The sequence below is a fragment of the Amphiura filiformis genome, chromosome 2 (genome assembly GCF_039555335.1).
Source record: "Amphiura filiformis chromosome 2, Afil_fr2py, whole genome shotgun sequence".
Classification (NCBI taxonomy): Eukaryota; Metazoa; Echinodermata; class Ophiuroidea; order Amphilepidida; family Amphiuridae; genus Amphiura; species Amphiura filiformis.
The window spans coordinates 5523228-5538945 of record NC_092629.1 but is presented as its reverse complement, the minus strand read 5'-3'; the positions used below and the strand labels follow the sequence as shown (position 1 = coordinate 5538945).

Sequence of the window (15718 nt, the reverse complement as noted above, 5' to 3'; positions counted from 1 at the left end):
TTTTAAAAAGGGCGAATTCAGAGTAATTGTGATATCATGATTTCAATATACTGGTTTTTTTTAACTAAAAGCATTTGCCCCACCATTATTCTTTTGGTCTTGTAGTGTAAGCAAATCATAGAGGTTAGATCCAGAGGGTACCAACTCAAAATTCCCAGTGTGTAATGCTATGGTAAACCAGCCATTTTAGTTTGTCGCTCCTGGAGGGCAAATAGTGTACTGACAGCGTTTCTTGACAAGAGCCTGATATTGAATGATAATTTGCGTAGCATTCCAAAGGTTTACGCACTCAACAATTAGCGTGCATTTTGGCACAGCACATTATAGCAAGTATCAACACACTTTGAAGCAAACTTTGCTTGACACAAAACAAAATTATCCAGAGGTACATTATTTAGTAATTTACCCTCCATGAGCGACAGTCAAATATGGCAGAGTTGGTACTCTTTGATTCTGCCTCATTGAGGCAAAGAGATATATTCAAAGGTATCTCTATTTCATCATGTGGTCATACAGACAGCAAAACAGTAAGGGAACCATTTATTTTCACTCCTGTAGGCTATATCCTAAACAAAGACAGGTATGTCATAATCTTTTAGCTTGGATTTAAGACATCATTCATTGAAATTGGTCAGAAAAATTAAGACACGGTGATCCAAAATCCCAAGGAAGATGTTTCGATAGTTGCCGATTTCTCCATTGGATGCCCTATTGATTTGTACGCATTCTCAAATAAGAGAACTAGCGCCGTGCTTTCATTGATTAGAACATGAAAGTGCAACTTTTGATTTTGTTCCTTCCTTGGTTTTTCGATCACCATTTCTTTAACGCTCAATCGATTTCAACAAATGAGATCTTAAATTAGAGCTAAAGGGTTCAGGTATTGGCTGTTGGTTTTAATTTTTGACATATTTGTCTTTTTGTATGATATACAGGGGTGAACATAATTGATAACTCAATTCTTTTGCTGTCTGTATTAAAGGAGGATTTTGTGATCCTAGCATCCTCATTTTATGACATTTTTCAGTAGCTATAAAAAAGATTATTCTCCAAATTTCAGTTGATTCCGATTTTTTGTTTGCGAGTTATGCATGATTATGTGTATTACACTGCTCCGAAATTCAAATTTGACGATATTTTTGCTAAACGAATTATCTGCAAGAAATTTTTGGTACATAAACATCATGTACCCAGAGGTTTCCAGTGGTATAAAAATCTCAACTTTTTTTTGAGAAAAGTGGGCAATGAGGCTGGGGATCACGAAATACCCTTTTAAGTACTAGTGTTAAATGTTTTTATTATTTTGCTGAATTGTGGAAACTACATTCAAAAGAATGATATTGTGTATTTATTCAACAAGGATTTAAGAGAATAAAATGGTACATTCTAAATTGATCACAACAGATGTCACATTTTGTATGTTTTTATTTGACTGTACTCCTCATCAGTATTGGGTTATTGCATTTGAAATCCACCCTCCCCTGTGGAAGATTTAGCTAAAGTCTACAGAGGGAGTATGGATTTCAAATAGAATAGACAATTGGGTAACTTCCATTTGAAATACTCACTCCAGTTGTAGAAAATATATGTAAAACCATATACAGGGGAGTATGGATTTCAAAGTAATTAACCTTAGTAAATTCCATTTATAAAACGTACTCCCTCTGTGGAAAACTTTTCTTAAATCTTCCACATGGGTATGGCAGATTTCAAATGGAATACTGTAATTTTCGTGGTGTTTTTTAATTTCGCGGATTAATATGTGCCCGCAAAAATAATAACCTGCGAATATGTTAAAATGAAGAAATTTCTTATGTATTTTACTATATAAGTTGCCAACAACTGCGAAATTGTCAGTGATACTTAAAACCGCGAAAATATCTGTACGCGAAAATATTGGCGTATACAGTAGCCCATTTACATTTTTGCCCATGTACCACTTACACCACAAAACTATGGGTCTTGATTGGCTGATTATTATGTCATGAAATATAAGTTGTGACGTACATATCATAATGTGACCCAGCAGGGTTGTAGCTACGCTGGGCGGTGGCGGGCGGCCCTGCCCAGCACTCTTAATTTCCACCCGGCACTCAAGTTAATTTTGAGCCCAAATACCCGGCACTCCAGTCTCAAATGTTTCAAAATCAATGAACAATCAGTATAAAAATGAGCAATTCTTATCAAAATTTCAATTTTGTACCATTTCATATAAATTTACCCGGCACTAAAATTTGCCTAGCTATAAACCTGTGACCCAGTTATTTTTATGCGATAAATAGGGTGCATTTGTTAACAAGTGCATCATGGCTGTACCATATCCTGTAACTTTTACCTGCTGCATACCAGGACACAAGAGTTTCAGTGGGTTTACCACAGGGCACTGGTTCTCAATTATAGACAGCCCGCCAAGCAATTGTGTTTGGTCTTTGAATTGCCTTAAACTAATAAGGAAATCAAAATGCAGTTGTATTCGACTATTCCAGTTTAAATCCATACACCTCCTATGGAAGACGTGCCCTTAATATCCCACACAGGGAGTGTAGATTTCAAATGTAGTAATCTTCACCCCCTGTGTGTGAAATTAAGGTCATATGTTCCATAGGGGTGTATGGATTTCACCAGGAATAGCCCAGTATGAATACCTGTTGTCAATGCCAATGGAGAAATGCTATAAATTCAACCCCCCCCCCTTCCCCGGAGCTGCCTGTGGGACTTGGTCTCGTGATCCATAAGCTGGTGGTTCAGTGGGATATCCTGATTTGATTATTATTATAGTGCACAATGTCAACCCGTACATTAGATATGGGGAAACTTGCCTCAAATCTTCCACAATATGGCACATTTTAAATAGAACATATCAAAATGCACAATATTTATCACAATTGTTTACTTCCGATTTTTAATAATTTTAACTAGAATTTGAAAACTACTTTAATAAGCATCTATTGACTATGGTATTATTATTAGAGTTATAATTTCAACACAGACCGGATTCAACAAAACTTGCTCTTCTGTGTGCTTGTCTGTGCCTGACAAACAAATACAACCAATACAAAAGCTTTTTACCTAGGCTTAACTCCCTAGACTCTACTGGTCATCTAACAGCATTTCTGGTTGGTTGATAACTTGAAATGCACATTTTATTCCAATTATGACTAGGCTTTAAACTATTTATTGGCAAATTTGCATTTGCAGATGATCCAATCTTATTAATACTCTCCTTGATTGGTTCAAAATTGGACACAATATTCATTTTGGCCAATCGGCAGGTAGTTCTCATGGGGTTAATTATAATACAGATGTGACCTGATCTGATCTACTCAGGCCAAAGTCGGAAATGTTGAAAAATGAGTTACTACAATTACTAACTTGCTCAGTACCTACACTTACTGATGTTGAATCCCTAGCTCTCATAAATACTTGGTTGCAAAGTTATGAACCTTTATATGTCCATTTTCTTATGTTTTGTTTTTTTCTCAGTTTCATTATTGCCAAAGAGTGATACCGATATATGAAAGTTGGTGCATTTTCAAAAGTTGCAAATCAAAACGATGCACATGGTCAAAATTGCTAAGGGTAGTCATATTTGTTTGCCCACGATGTGCCGGCTTCGGACCATCCCAAGTTTGATGTGCATAACCTTCATTCATCCATGTTGAATCCAGTTGAATCAACCACGCATTGTACCGCACTTGGGATAGTCAGCAGGAGCCCATCCCGGGCAAGCAAGCTTGATCTCGCTTAGTAATTTCAACCGTGTGCATCATTTTGATTTACAACTTTTGAAAATGCACCAACTTTCAGAAACTTGGTCAATTTTGAGTATTTGGTAGCAAATTTGGTATCAAATTGGAGATAACAAGATTCTGCACACAGTCTTATCAATTAAATTGTCATAACAAGATCAGGTTTTGATGTAGGACAGTTATATGACAGTGTACTTTCTTTATTTGAGGTGTTTATATTATATAATATGTATGATGATAAAATTATACAATAATATTATTGTGGATTTAATGAGGCCTGGAATTGTAGTAAGAATTCCCACATGGCTTCTCGTACAAATACTTGTCCACTCATACAACTACTTGTAAGCAATTTCATCCTTTGTATTTGAGAGAAACTCGCCAAAAAGATTGTTTTTGTCGACCAAAGATTTATGGACACTGAGTCTCAAAAGTTAACCAATTTGTTTAAGAATAATGTGGTCATTCTGTAAAAGGCCTAGACTGAAAAAAAAAAGTTTGTATTGCATTAAAGTTCCTAAATTTGGGTCAGTCGGTCGGTTTACTTTTTTTCTTTTTAATTATTTTGCCACATACAATATTTTAAAAAACCCAATTTCACCACAAAATACCAATTTAAACAATCATTTATATGGTTTTTCAGGCTTGTATTCTATTAAATATATCAGAGTTGTGCAGTACGAATTGCAAACTTTATACCACATAACGAAAAATCAAATTAGAAAAAAAAATGTGACCCTATTTTTTCAGATTATTATTTTTTCAGCAATATAATTTTTTAGGCCTCGGTTTAAAACAGCGTTTAAATTTGTATTGATAATGGGTAATGGGGTTGCACATCCTGCATAAGCACAAATTGGGCTATTCCGTGTAAAATCCACACTCCCCCTGTAGAAGATTTTAGAAAAATACATTCATATAAAATTCATACACCCTCACAGAAAGATTCAACATGAGTTTCAAATTGAGCTGCCTATAATGTGCTATTTCCATTTGAAATTCATACGTCCCCTGTGGAACATATTTCCAAAATCTTCCACAGGGGTAGTGTGGATTTCAACTGGAAGAGCCCAATGTGGAACAATTGCTGTATATTTTATTCTGGAAAGAGTAAATAGTTGACCAACCCAAAGTGTTAAACTAGACTTGGCCGACACACAACACAACTGAAGTAAAAGACAGCAAATGCAGCACCGGCATATGATTTGTAGACTAGTTGGATGCCTTATCCATTAGGCTACTAGCTTCCACTGATAAACAATGGTTAGAATTGGGTACTAATGTAATCATTCAAAGGCATCCAACTAGTAAACGGAAGGTTGTGGGTTCGATTCTCATGCCAGCGTAAAGGTGATGATAATCCCCTTCATTTCGGCTATTCCAGTTGAAATCCATACACCCCTTAGATGGAAAACATGTTCTTAACCTTCCACACAGGCAGTGTGAAATTTAAATGGGTTACCTGAATAATGGGTGACTCCAATTGAAATCTACACTCCTTGTGTATGAGATTAGGGTCATGTTATCCATAGGGGTAAGGATTACAATTGGAATTGCTCATTGACCTAGTTGAATCTGATTATGTCACAAATGAAAAACATTGAAAATATCTTAAATATAGAGATATTTTGCTCCACAACGCCGTTTTCCCCAATGAAATCGGACATTCCTAAGTGAAGATATTGAGTTCGTAAGTTATGGTATTATAAAATTGGAAATTGAGATATCGGCCTTTAAAAATATTATTGACAATGTTGAGAGTAGGGTTTACCTTGAAAAATGTCTCAAAAAATACAAGATACCAGTTATATTCCGATCTGAAACTATCAGACAATATTTTAAACATTAATAACATCACAAATTCGCAAAAAACCCATATTGTGAAAAAAATCGCCCCTGGGCAGATTTTTGGCTATTTCTCCATTTACGATTGTAACGATCCTGCCCAAAAGTGTCTCCTTTTGACATGGGAGTGGGACGTCACATATATTCAATGCAACTGTTTAATTATTTATTTGTTTGTTTTGTATACCAATTTTGCAAGTTAATTGAAATGATCAATTTGACAATTTCATATTATTGTCAACTTCAACAGGCTATTAGAGTCACGCGGTAGCCGTGACCAGCAAGTTTTTAAAAAAAAGACTGATAAAGAAGACTAATAACAGATGCTCCCGCGAGACTATATTTACACCTAACATTAAAACACTTGACTTCTATTGTTCGATGTTATTTTTCGCTGGGGATAAAATGTATCTAAAACCATGGTAAATGTTATTTACAGTCCCAGGTGTAATATCTTGACAACTCATTAATTCCAAAAGGGCCACCAATCCTACAGTCAATCATTGTTCGTAATAAACAAATATTTTTGCTTCCATTTCACGCGGTATTTCATAGCGAAAATTAGTTGCAAATCATACGGATCCAGAATTTTTGGACACTGCTACAGGTCTACCTGGTTATCACCTTCACACTACTTTTTCAGATTCACTTCCAAATATACCCTAGCAGTTTCTGAGATACCCTACATACAAATTCTGAGCCCCATTCGCCAAAAAATCAAGTTTTTCACAATTCTTTTGTTCTTATCGGACGACGCATCCATTTATATAATAAATGCTGTATTTCGACACAGTAATTTACAGCAGAGGCCCGTGGCCTAGTGGTTAGGGCGCTTGACTCCAGATACGCTATCCCGAGTTCGAAACCCGGTGACCAACTGATTTTTTTTCAATGTTTTATTAAACAATTGATTGTCATTAATCAAGGATAACATAATTTTAAACATCAAGTCCTATTGTGATATTATTATTTTTATTAAAGCAAGTTGTTTGATTCTCAGGGAAATTGTTTATTGTGTTAAGGGCCTATTTAAAAACACAGCATAGTGTGATACAACACCATCAAGGATTAAAAGAAATCTGAATAACACAAGAAACTATATCAGGTATTATAGGGTATGCAATACGACGTTACTCATTGTTATTCTCATTTAAATATATTGTGTCCTACCACGGGCAAATTCGCATGATAAGGCCAATAAAACATGATTGTGATATGTATGAATGGTTGTTGAATCGATTTAGAGACCTGACTCTCTGTCATCTTCAGCTATCGTAGAACATGACAATTGTCATACCGTCCCGGTAGGTTGATTACAAACACTCTGTAGGTGTGGAAAATTGTTCCGCTAGTATGGAAGGCCAGCAGGAAAAAATAATATCCAAATAACATTTATCAAGCATATATAGTACGGAAGTGTCTATGTGACACAACTTGACAAGATAATTATCTTGCCATGTCGACTTATTATCAGCATTATGTCAACATGACGATATAAAATATCTCGCCAAGACAACTGAACAAACAAGTCCACATGGCAAGATAAATTATCATGCTAAGTCGACATACAAAAAATGGATGTCGTCTTCGCGAAATAATTTATTATGCCAAGTCAATTTAGCAACAAATTAATGTCTACATAGCAGGATATTTTGTCACGTCCAGTTGACTTAACAAACAATATAAGTCAACATGTTAAGATAAATTATCATACCAAGGAATAGTAATTTTTGACACCGTATAATTTAAATTATTGAAAAGCATCCTCGGGATGTGGAGGAGGGGGCACCCGAAATTAAAGGGAAAATTAAATCTCAAAAGACCGCCGACAACCGCCGCTCAATAGGGATATCCAACTAGATTGCCCCGCAGGGCTACAAAGAACCACAAACCGCGAAATTTGGATATCCAGCTAGATTGCCCAGCAGGACTCAGGAACCACAAATCTTGAAATATGGATATCCTACAAATTAAAACCACAAACCGCGCTCAATAGAAACACTGGCGCTCAATAGAAATATTCAACCATATTGCCCCGCAGGGCTACAAAGAACAACAAACCGCGAAATTTGGATATCCAACTAGGCTATAAAGAACCACACACCGCGAAATATGGATATCCTACAAATTTAAACCGCCAACAACTGCCGCTCAATAGAAATATCCAACTAGATTGCCCCGCAGGGCTACAAAGAACCACAAACCGCGAAATGTGGATATCCAACTAGATTGCCCCGCAGGGCTATAAAGAACCACACACCGCGAAAGCTAGATTGCCCCGCAGGACTCAGGAACCACAAATCTTGAAATATGGATATCCTACAAATTAAAACCGTGAAAAACCGCCAACAACTGCCGCTCAATAGAAATATCCAACTAGATTGCCCCGCAGGGATACAAAGAACCACAAACCGCGAAATTTGGATATCCAACTAGATTGCCCCGCAGGGCTATAAAGAACCACACACCGCGAAATATGGATGTCCAACAAGTTTTACTATAAATTAGCCCTCGATAGAGGGCAAGGCTTGAAGGATAAGGAAAATTATAACCACGAACCGCGAAAGACCTCCAACAACCGCCGCTCAATAGAGATATCCAACTAGATTGCCTGCAGGGCTACAAAAAAGAACCACAAACGGCGAAATTTGGATATCCAACTAGATTGCCCAAGAAATAAAAGAACCACACACATGAAATATGGATATCCAACAAGCTTAAACAATAAATTAGCCCGATAGAGGACAGGGCTTGAAGAATAAAGGAATACCACGAACCGCGAAAGACCGCCAACAACCGCCGCTCAATAGAGATATCCAACTAGATTGCCTGCAGGGCTACAAAGAACCACAAACAGCGAAATTTGGATATCCAACTAGATTGCCCCAGGGCTACAAAGAACCACGTACATTTTAGTTATAGGTCTAGCTACATATAGACCTACTCGTATTTTTATTGTCATAAATCAAGGATAATATTATTCAAACTTCTATTTTTCGCTTTATTTGTCTTATGGAGTACTTTGTAACCTGATGACTTTTCAAGCTTGGAGCTACTCGGCTTCATTCATAAAAAGAAAGGAAATCTACCAAAAAAACGTTGACAACGTAAAGAAAGCAGCAAGTTTAAAAAGCCCCACCTCGGCTCAATTTTTGAAACTTGGTCCCATTTTGAACATCGACAGGAAAATCGGCGTTTTATTTTATTTTTTAAAACAAAATACAGTGTTTCCAACAAGTTATAACGTTTTAATAATAGCATGACTGGCATTATATGCCTACTTGTTATTCATTTAATTCGATCATTAATCATGAAATTAATATTATAAAACAAAACATAATAGGATGTTGGCTTACCATGCAAGAGCAAGATTATAACCTTTCTGATCTTACAAATTAATATCGCATTGGGACATTAAAGACACAATACACATCTGGAAATGTTTGAAGTTGATAATATTATGATAAAGTTTAAATCAGTCCCAGGAAATCAGTACGTTTTACAAATGGGACCAAGTTTCAAAAAGTGAGCCGAGGTGGGGCTTTTTAAACTTGCTGCTTTCTTTAGGGCTGTGCAATAATTATGAGCCCTGGGGAGGGTAAAATTGGGGGGGCAAGAAATTTTTGGCGAGACGAAAGGGGGGGCAAGCAATTTTGGCAAGCCGAGAGAGGGGGGGGCAGCGATTTTGGCACGCATTCACGGGCACCTTTTAATAAAATGCTTTAAAAAGGCTTAGGAAAACGGTACGGAAACGCTTAAATATGCAAATTTTCCTGCTCGCTGCGCTCGCAACATACATCTAGACCATTTAAATTTTGGAATTTGGGATCCCAAAATTTGGCATGTTCAAGGGGGGGCAAAAGAATTTTTGGCGGGCGAAGGGGGGCGATTTTTGGCGGGCCAAGAGGGGGGGCAAGCGATTTTTGGCGAGCCGTTCGAAATTTTACCCCGGGGCTGATTATTATTGCACAGCCCCTTACGTTGTCAACGTTTTTTTGGTAGATTCCAGTATAAAGCCATGACTTTAATTAAGAAATAAAGGGTAATGCATTATCCTTTACGAAAATAATGTGTCCAAGGCAGTAAAAACGTAAATAATGGGTGAGGCGCAGCCGAACCCATTATTTAAACGTTTTACTGCAGAGGACACATTATTTGCGTGTAAAGGATAATGCTGCAAATCAAGGTGGAGCTCCTACGCGTAGCCAAAGCGTAAGTGACCGCGTAACTAAGCGTGATGCTTCGCGTAGAATGCGTAACGACGCTAATATACTGCATCGCGCTTTGCAGTGCGCTGTGATGCGAGAAGAACATAAAGTTCATTGCCCTTGACACTTTATCGCTAATTAATGGTCTGTCACGTGACGCGTTTCAACAAATCACAGTGCGCGATTTTGAATAATGGGTCGTGGGGGTAATAGAATCTCCCATACAGGGGGTGCATATATCAAATGGAGTCACTCATTCAGGTAACCCCATTTGAAATTTGTGGGTGGCTATAATGGTCATGTCTTCCATAGGTGGTGTATGGATTTCAACTAGAATAGCAGTGCTTAATAGTCCAATAGACCTAGAAATCTTTGAAAATTAGTTCATTCTCGGTTAGGGGGTACTCAAGTTTGGTTTGGGTAGAGGCTAGTTTGCCCCTGAGATTATTTGAAATACCAATTTGTCAAGAAATGTTAACCCATCATTTTAGGCCAAATTGAACAAGTTGTGATAATATTGGATCCAAAAAATAATAATGATAAAATTGGATGCTTTACGCCCAATATTTATTGGTCTCGCTATGAGTTGTAAAATATTGGACTCGACTACGTCTCGTCCAATATTTTAAAACTCATAGCTCGACCAATAAATATGGGCTCAACCGATCCAATTTTATATCAATATTGTCTGACATATGAGTTACAGGGAGGCAAACATTTTCCGAAAAAGTTTAGACAATTTTGGGGAAAAAATGCCTTATATGCCATATATCAAAATTGGCCTAGAAGGTGTCATTGATATACAAATGGAATGGACCAAAAATACAACCCAAGTTTGCAGCACGTCCCTGTATGGTTATTTGTACCGAGTACCCTTCTCCCTGGACTGGGAACGCACGTTTGATGTGCATGTGGGTGGTATGATTTTTCACACCAAATATCATTTATCGCATTGCTCTTTAGTTGATGCATCATATTGAATGCAGTGTCCACTGTGTGGTCGAAGACACACTCGAATCGCCAGAATTTATTGTCAGAATATGTTTTGATGATCCGTGTTTTTTGTAAAAGTCCTTTTGCAAAGGTCGATTACAAAATCTTTCACTCTTGAAAATACGAGGACTTCAATATACAAATATGAAAATAATGTGTGAATATTATGGGACCCAAATATGTATAAAAGCTGTTAGCCTTATTTGAGGAAAGAAAACAAATGTTGAGTACTGTTGACCTTATTTGTGTTGAATCCAGCATCTGTTAAAACATGTCATATTTTGTATTTAATATTACAGTACGTTTATATTAATTCAGATTTACTTGACGGGTTAGTGTTTTGAATGAATTTTATATCAATTTTCAAAACATAGTTCACATGTATATCAATATAATGTATAATGCACTTCAGCTATTAGAATCCTAAAATACTTGAGCAGATGGAATCCTAGAAAAAAAAATGAGAGCAAATTTGACAGCAATGAGTGTATATCAATAGATGCCTGCTAATTGGGCTATTCCAGTTGAAATCCCTACACCCCCTATGGAAGACTTGACACACAGGGAGTGTGAATTTCAAATGGAGTCACCCATTCAGTGTCGTCTGCTCCAAAATGGGACATTCCAGTTGAAATCCCTATACTCACTATGGATGACATGATCTTAATGTCCCACACAGGGGGTGTGTTTTTCAAATGGAGTCACTTGTTCAGGTAACCTCATTTGAAATTCACACTCCTGTGCCCAGCCCCCCAACTCAACCCAAAATTGGCAACCATGAGAGTTACCAAAGCCAAATTTTGTCCTTGATTTTGTATGAAAAAGGGGGGTAAATTTGATGAAAAATCATTGCAAAGGGGGTCTTTGAAAGATTTGGTAACTCTCATGGTTGCCAACTTTGAAGTTGAGTTGGGGGGCAGGCTCCTGTGTTGAAGTACAAGTCTTCCATAGAGGGAGTATGAATTTCAAATGGAATGGCAACTTTTTTCTTGATTCTCATGTCAAGACAAACAAATCGCAACCGTTTTCACCAAAAATGTAGGTGCATGGTTCTGAGAAAACAGCTGAATTCTTTTAATTATTTGAAGTCATGATGTAGCTGTGTACACAATATAGGTTTCAAAGTGTTCAATTCCAAAAGATATCTTATACATGTAAAAGAATTACTTAAAATTACCTAGAATTACCCACTACAACATGGGAGTTGGCATTAAAAATGTACATGTAGATTGCTTAACCATCTCAACATGGGTGTGGCCTGAGGGTGAGGACTGCTCACAACAAATTCCAAATTTTCTTTAAAAATTCAAAAATGTCAGAATTTTATATTTTCATGGTCGTAATTGGAATCAGCATGAAAAATGCATTAAAATGAGTACAAACAAGCCCAGTATTGGTTCAGTGGTTCTTGCTAGCTCTTTCAGAAAATATCTAAACATTTGGGACTTAAGTTGAAGCCTATATGGCAGCAAGGTGCAAGATAGAAATTAGATTGATTTTTTGGCTTTAAAATGACACCTCACACATTACTACCCAGCAAACACAAAACGTTTTCAACATTACTTGCGAAGGGTTAGAAAAGGTTGCCAGAAAACATTTAAATGTCTGGTTATATAAAGGGTGTATAAATGGAATAAAACATTTTCATAGCATTCAAAAACATTTTTTGAAAACTTACTGTAAAATATTCTTACGTATTGTTATTATGTTATTTAAATGTTGACAAAATATTTGGCAAAAAATGTTGGCAAAAAAAAAAAAATTTTACAGTAACATTTTGATGACATTTTAAGAATATTGTTTGTAATGTGTTTTCAAACAATAATATGTGTATTTCTGACTGACCACACCCGTGTTTGAAGTGATGGATCCAAGTGTCATATATATTTGTTCACAATACTATGAATACAATAATGATTGGTCTTTAAGACGTCTTTTTGCTGTGCAAACATTAAAAAACGCTCTAGATTCTATCCCTCGATGTTCAGAGAAAATATCTTATACTTCCCACAATGCATTTTTTTTTCATTTCAATTTCCTGTACTGATTTGCTATCTTGTGCAACATGGGTCCATATTGAGGAAATGTACCTCAATGAACAGAGCACATCCAGATCTTGCAAAATTATTCTTGACTATATTGACCCATGTTTAGCCAGTCTAGATTCTCAAGGCAAGCTGTAATAAAAATCCCTTTAAAAAGGGATGGACCGGGACAGTATTGATTCCGTGTGAAGTATGAGTAATGCTTTTGATATATTCTTTTCTTTGATAGTATTTGATGGCAAGAGATGGTCTGAAATTATATTTGGGACATAAAATATAATGATGTACGTGTAATTGATGATAAAGAAATCATTCTGCAAACATATCGGTAATCTTCCTTTAATATTCTGCAAGTTGCGCAATTACCTGCGGTCAGTTGATGTTATTGTTTTGAAATTAGAATATACAATTACAAGTATTGTTCAAGTAATTATCTATGCTATCCTGTATCGTTTTATGGATAAACATTTTTAGGTCCTAGCTATAATATGGGCATAATTTATAAATGTATAGGCCTATAGTATTGAACAATGTACCCATTTGACATGCACTTATAGAAAATAAACAAATTATTGTCTTAATTTATTAATTATAAATAAAATGACACTTCATAAAATTACATTCAACATGATGAAAATGATTGAAGAGAAAACACACAATGTAGATTATTATTTAAACGGAGTAGGTAAGATGCCGTGTCCATAGCTTCGCAGGAGTTTCGGACTAACAATCAACACAATCAGAAAAATACAGTCTAAAAGTGAAGATTGTATTTGTAGTCATGGTAGTGAGTTATCAGTCCTTTATGTGCTTGACACTAGCTAATAGTTATTATATGTAGTATTGAGTCATTTTCTTGGTCTACTGGAATTAAAAATATTTTGGGATTGCTTAAAAAAGAAGATATATGGTACAAACCTATTCTTATTTCTAAGAATAACTTTGATTCGGTGATTGTTTCTTGTTTAAAAGCAACGTATGATAACTTATGGTTAAATCACTCGCCTAAATTGCAAACATACTGTCAGTTCAAAGATACATTTTCAATGGAGAATTATGTTATGCTTTTGAACCGCTCTGCAAGATCTGCTTTTTGTAAACTTCGTATCAGCGCTCATCAACTCATGATTGAAAAGGGCCGTTATTCCTCACCAAAAATTCCTCCTGAAAATCGTCTTTGTACTTTTTTTTTTTTTTTTCACACGGTTGAAGATGAATTCCATTTTGTTATGCGTTGTTCGCTTTATAATGACTTGCGTGGTAATTTGTTTGATAAATTTAGTGATATATTTGATTTCAATTCAATGTTTGTTAATAACAAATTTCATTTAATTATGAGTGCTAACGATCATGATACAGTTCATGTAGTTGCTAATTACCCTGCAAGATCATGGAGTCACTACTGAGGGATGCTATACTCAAGCATGTAAACCAGAACAACCTTCTTTCAGAGGATCAACATGGGTTCACCAGTGGAAGATCATGCATGTCTAATTTGCTCACCACCTTAGAAGATGTGACAGACAGCTTAGATGAAGGATTTGGAGTTGATGTTATATACCTTGATTACTCAAAAGCCTTTGACACAGTCCCTCACAAAAGGCTTTTGTCAAAGCTGAGAGCCTATGGTATCTCCGGCAAAATCCTTGAATGGATTGCAGCTTTCCTACAAGACAGGAAACAACAAGTTGGAGTAAGGAAAGGCTTGCACCGTCAGAGTGGGCTGATGTCCTAAGCGGCGTACCGCAGGGCTCAGTATTGGGACCAATCCTTTTCGTCCTGTATGTCAATGATCTGCCAGAAGTGGTATCGTCCAAAACAAAGATGTTTGCTGATGACACAAAGCTTTACAACAGGGTCCAGAAGAACAGCTCTAAAGGAGGTGATGATATCCAGGAAGACCTAAACCATCTCAAAGATTGGTCAGATACGTGGCTCCTCCGGTTTAATGCCTCCAAATGCAAGTGCATGCACATGGGAATCAACAACAATGAGAGAAGCTATGTTCTAGGGGAAGAAGAAATCATGACAGCTAAAGAGGAGAAAGATCTAGGTGTATACATTACAGACGACTGCACACCAAGTCTGCAATGCACAAAGGCAGCCAACAAAGCTATGACTAGCCTGAGGATTATTAAGAGAACTTTCAAGCACATTGACAAGGAGAGCTTCCCTATCTTGTATAAGGCATACATTCGCCCACACGTAGAATACTGTGTGCAGGCATGGAACCCCTACCTGGTAAAAGACATCAAAGCCATTGAGAAGATCCAAAGAAGAGCTACCAAACTGGTTCCAAGCCTGAGGGAGAAGCCCTACCAAGAAAGACTTGAAGAACTGAACCTGTATCCCTTGGAGATCAGGCGACTGAGAGGTGACTTGATCGAGGTCTTCAAAATTCTCAACGGCTTGGAAGATATACACCCAGATCAGCTTTTCACCATGTCTCATAACACAGGCACCAGGGGTCACAAATTCAAACTCTTCAAAAGGCAGCTGAAGAAAGGTTTGGATTTGAGGAAGTTCTTCTTCTCCCAGCGAGTGGTAGATGTGTGGAATAACCTTCCTGAAGATGTTGTTGGAGTTAATACTACAAATCAGTTTAAAGGAAAGATTGATCAGCACTGGAAAGAAAATGGATATGGGGTACTGAAAGGCCTAAACCTATAATTAATCCCATCAATCCTGTAAGTGTAAGTGTAAGTGTAATATGTTAAATCTGCATTTGATCTACGATCATCAATAAATTGATTAATTAGTTTTCAGTGTTACAGTATTATTGTGCTAGTTTATAATAGTAATTTTAAAAATTGTGTTAGTTGTAGTTTAGTGTTGTCTTGTATTTTGACCATACCTGTTATATGGTGAATGTCAATAA

General features: G+C 36.6%; 2 protein-coding genes across 2 annotated transcripts; both read left to right on the top strand.

Moving 5' to 3' along the window:
- The first annotated feature begins 14230 nt into the window (after window positions 1-14230).
- On the top strand, window positions 14231-14575 carry LOC140137862 (uncharacterized). The gene has a single exon (XM_072159667.1). It carries the CDS (start codon window positions 14231-14233, stop codon window positions 14573-14575), a length of 345 nt encoding a protein of 114 aa, XP_072015768.1.
- Window positions 14576-14664: 89 nt separating this feature from the next.
- Window positions 14665-15510, top strand: LOC140137853 (uncharacterized). Its single transcript, XM_072159654.1, has one exon. The coding sequence runs from the start codon at window positions 14665-14667 to the stop codon at window positions 15508-15510; it is 846 nt and encodes a 281-aa protein (XP_072015755.1).
- The last annotated feature ends 208 nt before the right edge of the window (window positions 15511-15718 follow it).

Bases quoted from the DNA above. Each gene is read 5' to 3' on its own strand.
- LOC140137862 (XM_072159667.1), top strand. From the start codon at position 14,231: ATGGAGTCACTACTGAGGGATGCTATACTCAAGCATGTAAACCAGAAC.
- LOC140137853 (XM_072159654.1), top strand. From the start codon at position 14,665: ATGTTTGCTGATGACACAAAGCTTTACAACAGGGTCCAGAAGAACAGC.